The following is an 8,128-nucleotide window of genomic DNA, read 5'->3' as shown; positions in this document are numbered from 1 at the left end:
GTGGTGCTGGGGGATTGAACCGCGGTCCCTGATGCCTTGCCAAGCTTGTTCTAAGTAGGTGCTTTAGACCACTGAGCCATCTCTCCAGCCCCCGTATTTGTTTTTGAGGAGCCCTTCCTTCCCAGAGAAAGCTGGTTTGGTGATTGGTTGTCGTATTTGGTTTCTTTTCTGATATTCACAGTTGCAAAATTCCAACAATGTGGTAATTCGTTATTAGTAAACACCTATAATTTTAACTGTTTGAAGTCAGGAAGCTACTTTTTAGATAACCAAAATAGCCAAGATTTTATGGGGACTTATTCAGAAGTAAATATAAGTAGCATTACTGCTATGGAGGTAAAACTTCCCTTAAGAAATGTGCACAGACTACAGAGATGTCGCTAGGTGAAGCATGCCCGTGTGGCTCGGGACCTGGACCCCAGCGCCATTACCATGTGAAATTACCAGAATAATTTTTAGAGTCACAGCATTTGAAACACTAAGAGTAGAAGAACAGATACCACATAGAATTGAAAAACTCAGCAATTTACCATGAATCAAGTTAGACTGAAGCTATTACCCACAACTTTTAGAATGAAAACAAGACCACCATCACCAAGAGAACAAGATTCAGATTTGAACCACTTACCATCTCTGATAGGTGAGAACATGTCTCCTAAACTACTTTTTTCTGTGTCATCAAAGCTGGAGAAATCCTGAGTTCTTCCACTGTCTGTTTCCTTGGACAAAATATCTGTATTTATGCTTCGAGGCAAACCTTAGAAGAATTTGATATAAAATTCAGTATTACTATCCTACTAAAGTTAACCTCAAAAACTACTTTGTAAAAATTAACATATTACCACATTGTTAGAATTTTGCAACTGTAAACATTAGGAAAAGAAATTAAATATAAGAACCAATCTCTGGACCAGCTTTCTCAGGGAGGGAAGAGCTTCCTGAAAACAAATACAGTAGCTTATTTGTTCATATTGTAACATTTGATAAGGATACCCATTTTGATAGTCTTTTTTCTTAAAAAATGTACATATTTTGTTGCCCTCTTAAAGTATACTGAATGCAACTTACTTTTGTCACTAACCCCTATGGTCAGAAGTGATAGGGGAAAGCCTGCCAGCATAAACACTATGCACCTGACACGCAACAGGACTCGACATCAGGTCCCCAACTGCCAGACCGTGGGTCTCCTTCTCCCCATTCTGTCTTTCACTAACAGCAAAATACCTCAACATAACTGACTGTGACTGCACATGACTTCTCTGACTTCTGTAGACTACCAAGAGCATGGAAACCAGAATCTCAGGCTCATGAAGAAGAGCACAGTAGGGCCAGGGAGACAGCTCAGCGGCCTAAGTATCTGCCTGAAAAAAGAAGAGCACAGTAGACAACACTAACTGCCTAGGCTATTTCTTCTGGCAGTACACAACACATGACTTTAGGGCAAAGGCTTTGTAAGAACCCTGCAGGCTCTGTAGCTTCTTGCTTGTTTCTGATTTAAAAATGGATTTTTGAGATTAAAAAACATAGATTAAAACCTGCTTCTAAGCTGGTAACATGTTGCTATACTACATTTTTAAAAGTGGTGTTTTTTTTTGGTTTTTTTTTTTTTTGGCATCTCAGGCTGAACTGAAAACTGTAAAGCCTATGATAAAAACAAAGAGCAAGTATACTGCATATTCAAACTGTTCAAGCTTTGTTAATAAAATTAACTCCTTAATTACAACTGCTGCAGAATTTAAACAGAATAGTATCTTTTCTACATCACAATAATTGAGACGTGTTCACACCGCCAGCTTTCCATTTCTCTAGGTCTGGATATGTCTGAATGCCTAACTCTAGTCTCTGCGCTTCACAAAATAGTAGTTCGGGACTGGCTAAAAACAGTGCAAAGATCTCATTTTTATACTTCTTAAATGGCTGTTTCCTACCAAAAATAAACAACAGGAAGAGGTTGTAGAGGTTTTTTCCAATAATCAAATATGTTTAGTAGAAGCAAACAAATGAAAAAAATTTAAAATGGTCTGGGGATGTAACTCAGTACGAAGGCCCTAGGTTAAAGCTCCAGTTTAAAAAAAAAGCCATAAACAGAAGTTCAGAACAGACAGAAAAAGAGCACTCTGTGAACGTCTCAAAAACATCATTTGAGTTCCAGGTTCCTGAAAAAATTGCTAATTATAAACACTTGGGGAAGGAAAAACCTCCCAATACCACAGAAGTAACATTTACCTGCTTTGTCCTGCGTGCCGGTGGGGCCTTTGGCCAGAGCTGCCGTCAGCGGCTGCGACAGAACTGGGGCGCTGGTGGCGGGGGCTGCTTCCCTGGCGACCCCGGAACTCTGAGCCCCTCCCCCCGCCGAGCTCACAGAGATGCTCCGTTTGCTCACTGCTGTGGCCTTATTTGAGCAGCCTTTACTTAAACTTGACTGAAAAGAAATGGAACATTCAAAAGCTCAGGTTACTAATGTCATACTATGTATTAATATTTTATAAAGTCCCTGTTAGGTTAAAAAATTCACTTTTCCTTCACAAATCTTAAGTTTGCTTGTAGAACTGAGTTTCCCTTTGTACTAAAACAAACTTTTAAAACACTTTCACACAGATATATGAGAATGAAGCACTAAAATTTTAAACTAAGAATCAGATGGCTTGTACTAAATAAAATTTAAAATGCTATTATATAAAAATGAAATATTACTTTGACACCATGCGTTTTCCATATTTTAAGCTGAATTTTTTTAGTAAAATCAAAAATGCTAAAAAGAAAACAACCCACTTTCGTGAGCGCAGCGGAGCACTGAAATGCTATACACTGCACAGATGTCTTGTGCGCACTGATGGTTTTCACCGGCGGCTTCAGCATCCTTAAATCATACTGATAGATCTTCCCCCGGGACGAGCCAATAGCCAGAGTGGCTCCATCGGACATGAAATCGACTGCAGTCAGGGGAGCATCGGCCACTAAGGTTTTCACCAGCCTTTGAGGAAAGGAACAGAGTACATGCAGACATGTTTACACACACAGGCATGCAGTTCACATGAACACATTATTACCAATCGAATTATCCAGCATTGGCCAAATAGCGTAACAGCTCAAATACTTGTTTAAAGTAGAATTTCAGCTGCCTTTGAGACATTTCTAATAAAATGTCAGGTAAAGGGCAGCTGAACAGCATGCACGAAAACACAGTGATACCCAGTACTTTGTACAATAATAGGCACTAATAAAATATAGTTAAAGTAATAAAAACCTGCAAACAGACCTGCTGAGCACCCCCCATCTGCTCTTCACTTCCGGGCCCCTGCTAGCGCTCCCGAGCAACCCAGCTGCCTGAGGACGGCCACGCGGGACGGCACTACTCAGTGCTGCTCTACACCGGAAGCCCCCGCCTCAGGGCCAGGCGGCTCCACATGTCCTCCTTCCACTTAGGGCCCTGCTTAGGTCTCAGGGGGCTACGACCTTTCACAGGACTGCATCTGCTCCTCTGGACCAAACAGCTAAGAGGAACAGAGTCCACTCGAAGCGGAATGCACTGCTGGCGCCTCCTACGAGTGAAAAATGGCTTACACGTCGAGTTCTCAGTAAATTATTTCAACAAAAAACAGAGGTATAAAGAACAGTAAAACCTCTAGCATTGTAACAAGGTCTACTCGCTAATAGGAACATTAACAACCCACATGATCCTTCAATGTCTTGAAAACAACCGCAGAATTCCTGCAGCTGGTTTTTGTGGGGGCTGGGGGGGGGGGCAGGGAGCGAATCAAGCATATCTATAACCTAAAAGGAGGCGGGGGAGACAGGAGCGTAACAGAACATTATGTACCTAACTGGTGGCAATTTTGTCCCTGGGGCTATCTGGCAATTTCTGGAGACAGTTAAGGCTGTCACAACTCAGGGAATGTTATTGAGATTTAGTGGACAGAGGCCAGGGATGCTGCCAAGTATCCTCCAATGCCCAACACAGAGCCTGCAACGAAGAGCTGGCTGCCCAAAGGTCACAGTGTAGAAACTCTGCCCCAGAAATGTGAGAGAACATTAATCATGTTCTTTAAAAATATGTTTGTTACATTTTGAAAAAGAGTAAGTGTGCTAAAATAAGGGTGTGAAATCATTAAGATGCGGTCCCTAACACACTTCCCAGAACTACCCTAAGATCCACTCCTTTACCCACCTCACCAGATACAGCGAGTGTACAAAGAGATGTATGTGTGCTAACTACTGATACGTATGTGTGCTAACAACTAAGGAACTATGTGTTACTAAATTGAGAAGTGAGTATCTCACACTTACTTCTTACATGAAGTGTCATACAGGATGATTCTTTTATCCAAGCCTATGGTCACAAATAGCAGTTCATTGACAGGAGAAAAACAGATGCCCGAGGCTGGAGCTTTATGTGTACTGCCAAAGTTATGGTACGGGCTCTGACTGTTCACGTCCCAGAGAGTGACCAGTCCGTTATCGGAAACACTGCCCAGCAGTGACTTCTTATACACTGAGTACCTCAAATGCCGGACAGACTAGAAAAAGAAAAGAATAAAGTTCATGTCATTATGTAAACTATGAAAGTCAACTACACCATTCATGTGAGGGATAGGACTTCTCTGGTTTAAAGAGTGACCGATTTCGATCACTACTATCAATGTTATTTAGAGGGTTAGAAGATAATCTTGAAACATAAACACTCTATTGAGTATGTTTCAGGATTTTATCATCTTGGAGTATAGCATCCTCAATCTTTTTTTCAGAAGAAAACTGAAATCAGTATGTTGAGATTACCCACATTAATTAATCAAGGTATCTACCATACATACAGAAACCAGTAACATTCATATCACAAACAAGTGTCAGAAAACACTGAGAGATAATAAATAATCATTTCACATTTTCTATATATATTTCAGATACTTGGATATATTTGTTTGAATCTGAGAATGTGATGAGTTGGTGGTGACATAACACCTGGAGCGTCCCAAGACATCAAGTCACAAAGGAAGACCTGACAGCTCTCCAGATGGGCGCTGAACCGCAAGGCAGGGCGGCCTTCCCAGGACTGCGAAGACCTCTCCCTGCCTAGCTTAGCTGGACCAGAACAGATCCAGTTTAGTAAGCAGATCTCAGGGAAAAACTCGCTGAATTTCACTTTTACTTAAGTATGACTCTCAAACTTGTACAGATAATAACAATTAAGTAACTACTTAATTTACTATGCTGAGAATTAGTTATTTTGCATTTAAGTTAATGCATATTCTATTTAACTTTAAATTAAGTGAACACATGTTTAAAATACATTTGCCTCCAACAGGAAAAAAAAAATTTTTAGGAATAACAAAAACAAATTCTGACTAAGAAAATACCAAACACCTAAGGTAAAATAATTACTGTGTTCATCCATTAAATTTGGTTTCTCTATTCCATATGCTAAAGTACAAAAAAAGTTCATTTATATAGTTTCCATTTTTGCTGAGAAAAAGTATATTTGTTTACACAGACAAGCCTTCATTCTGATTTACCTTCAAGGAAAAAAAGAGCTACACGACTCTAGACTACACAAGACACAGAGATTCTTAGTGAGTTATACCTGGCGTTTGTAGATGCACATGCCAATCAAGAAAAACACTGATTTGTCAAGGATCTCTGCAGCACTGTAAGAGCGCACAGTTATGATTTTTTACATGATCTAAATTGGATGAAACGATCAAACAGAATTAAAACAACACTAACTTCGTAAGATCCCAGAATTGATCTTAGTCAGAGCAGGATGTTCCCAAAACATCCTTGAAATATTGTTAGTGTTATGCAGAACAAAGAGCTTACTGCTTTAATAAAACTTTATAAATAGCTAATAATGCTTTTTTTTTTTTTTTTGTTAAGTCGAAACCTAAATTCCAGATATTATTTCAAGCTCTAGAGACCTACGTGGCAACCTATTAAGAAAAAAAGAAAGACAGATAATCCTAAGTGCTCCTCTCAGACAAACCTGGCTGCAAGTGGAGGCTCAGCACACTCCTTACGATTCAGGGAAACGCCTGAAACGCCCCAGTCCTCAGCCCTCCCACTTAGAAGACACAACGCTATGCTTCCATTCACACGCTAAGACCACGCTGAGGGCCAAATCGCATCTGCACAGATCCAGATACGCGGGCGGCAGCTGTGTCCGCTCCTCACAGGCTCACACCCTCCTCGTTCACTTCAGCTCTCGTTCCATCATCCAATCATCTCTTACAGATACTCTCTAGAAGAACCTTGAAGAAAAGCACACTAACTTCCTTAAATATCTGTTGTTAACCTTTGATAATATTAATAAGAAATCATCTTTTCTCACCTTTCTGCATCTACTAAGTCACCATTTCTTTTAGGGTATCAAGATATTAGCTAACAGTGATCCTATAGTACAGCCAGTATTCTGTGACATTATTTTAAAAAAACTATGAATTCCTTTTGGTACCCGCAGTACTCACTAAGCACTTCTCTTATTACAGGTAACTATTTTGAGGAGGGGACTACCAAGAAGCTTACGGAATAAAACACTCTAGCATCATAAACAACAATGATGTTTTTCTTACAGTATATTATACTATGTAAGACTAAATGTGCTAGTGAAGTTCATTTATAAGTATAAACACAGAACCCGCACTAGAGGTGTTTTCTAATTTTTTAGACAGGGCTTCCCTGTACAGCTCAGGCTGGTCCTGAACTCCCTCTGTAGCTCAGGCTGGCCTTGAACTCACAGACATCCTCCTCCCTCAGCCTTCCAAGTGCTAGGATTACAGGATGTGTGCCACCACATATGAGTGATAAACACTTTAAAGGGCTAAGTAATAAAAACATTTTGCTGTTGTACTGCAAAAGCAGGTAGAGAAAACATATGAATGACCAAGGTCATGTTCCAATAAAATATGATTTACAAAATTAAGCAGGCAGTCCATGCTAACCTCTGTCAAAGGTATTTGAAGTTGTTCTTTCTTTTTTTTTTTTTTGTATTTTAGGGAAGGGTCTACAGGATGTTCAGAGTCTCACTACTAGATCCTGTAGTGATCTGCCTGTTAACAGTCTCCCAAGTGTTGGGATCACAGGCGTGCACCACCATGCTGTCTCAATAGCCACTGCAGCACACCCTGAGGGAGGGGCCAACACGGCAGGTCTGGGAATTGAAGCCCTGGACCCTGTTCCTGTTTGTAGGCACTTTAATCCACTGAGCTATTTGGCTGGCCCTTCCTTTTCTTTTTCCCTTTTTTTTTTAAATCACAAAGAGCAGCCTTTTTTTTTTTTTTTTTTTTTGCAGCGCTGGGGATTGAACTCAGGACTTTTATTCTACTGAGCTATCTCTCCAGCCCTTTAATCACAAAGAAAACAAAAATTATTCATAATCCTACCACCTGCTTAGTATCTTATGAAGGGTACTTTTGAAGTATTTTCCTGTGTGCCATGTGTGTTTGTGTGTACTCAGTAAATAAATATATATCAATAGAAAATCTGATATCATAGTTTACTGTTAAAATCGTATCACTGATATTTTCTAGTAAGTTATTTTACTAGGTGGTTACTACATAAATATGTGAGTACACCAATTTACATAAATAATGTTGTGCTGGACATTTAGGTTACTCCCAATTCCTAAAGGCACTGATTATCATTCTTAAAAATGGCTAATTTACGAAAGAATGTGTATTTCATTGTTGCTCATGCTTAAATGTTCTTGACTGAAAAAGTATCAAATGACCATTTATCTGTTTTCTTTAATGAACTGCCCATGAAATAACTACCAACTTTCTACTGGGCTATTTAGGTTTTTTAAATATTTATTTATAATTGTTAGTAAACCAAAGATACAGAATGCTCTCTCAGCCTATAAATAGTTTCCCAATTTTCTTTTAGTTTTGTTGCTCTTTTCTCTTGCTTTTTGCCAGAGGTCTGGAACTTGTGCCTTTACCAGCCTGAAACAGCGGGAGAGCACTGTAGGGACAGAGAACAAATTCAGTCCTGCATCCTTAGGCTGCTACACAGTCTTCAAACGTGCTTCTGCTGAAAAATAAACACACACAAAAAAAAATCTAAAAGGGCCAGGGAGATGGCTCAGTAGAATAAGCGCTTGCCTGGCAAGTGCAAGGGCCTGAGTTCAATCCCTGGT

At 39.8% G+C, this 8,128-nt stretch overlaps 1 protein-coding gene across 3 annotated transcripts in view; it reads right to left on the bottom strand.

The window, feature by feature from the left end:
• Nucleotides 1-8,128, bottom strand: part of Nedd1 (neural precursor cell expressed, developmentally down-regulated 1) — a 71,268-nt gene that overhangs the window by 19,913 nt on the left and 43,227 nt on the right. For all 3 annotated transcript variants that reach the window (XM_004623806.3, XM_023716596.1, XM_023716595.1), the window contains exons 6-9: nucleotides 4,288-4,517; nucleotides 2,773-2,974; nucleotides 2,227-2,422; nucleotides 629-757 (exon numbers count right to left, since the gene is read on the bottom strand). In XM_004623806.3, the coding sequence (XP_004623863.1) occupies nucleotides 629-757; nucleotides 2,227-2,422; nucleotides 2,773-2,974; nucleotides 4,288-4,517 (757 nt within the window). The remainder of the gene's footprint in view (nucleotides 1-628; nucleotides 758-2,226; nucleotides 2,423-2,772; nucleotides 2,975-4,287; nucleotides 4,518-8,128) is intronic.

Source organism: Octodon degus, unplaced genomic scaffold (assembly GCF_000260255.1).
Source record: "Octodon degus isolate 3935 unplaced genomic scaffold, OctDeg1.0 scaffold00004, whole genome shotgun sequence".
Taxonomy (NCBI): Eukaryota; Metazoa; Chordata; class Mammalia; order Rodentia; family Octodontidae; genus Octodon; species Octodon degus.
Note: the sequence above shows the minus strand (reverse complement) of the source record. Positions and strands in the feature narration are given on the sequence as shown.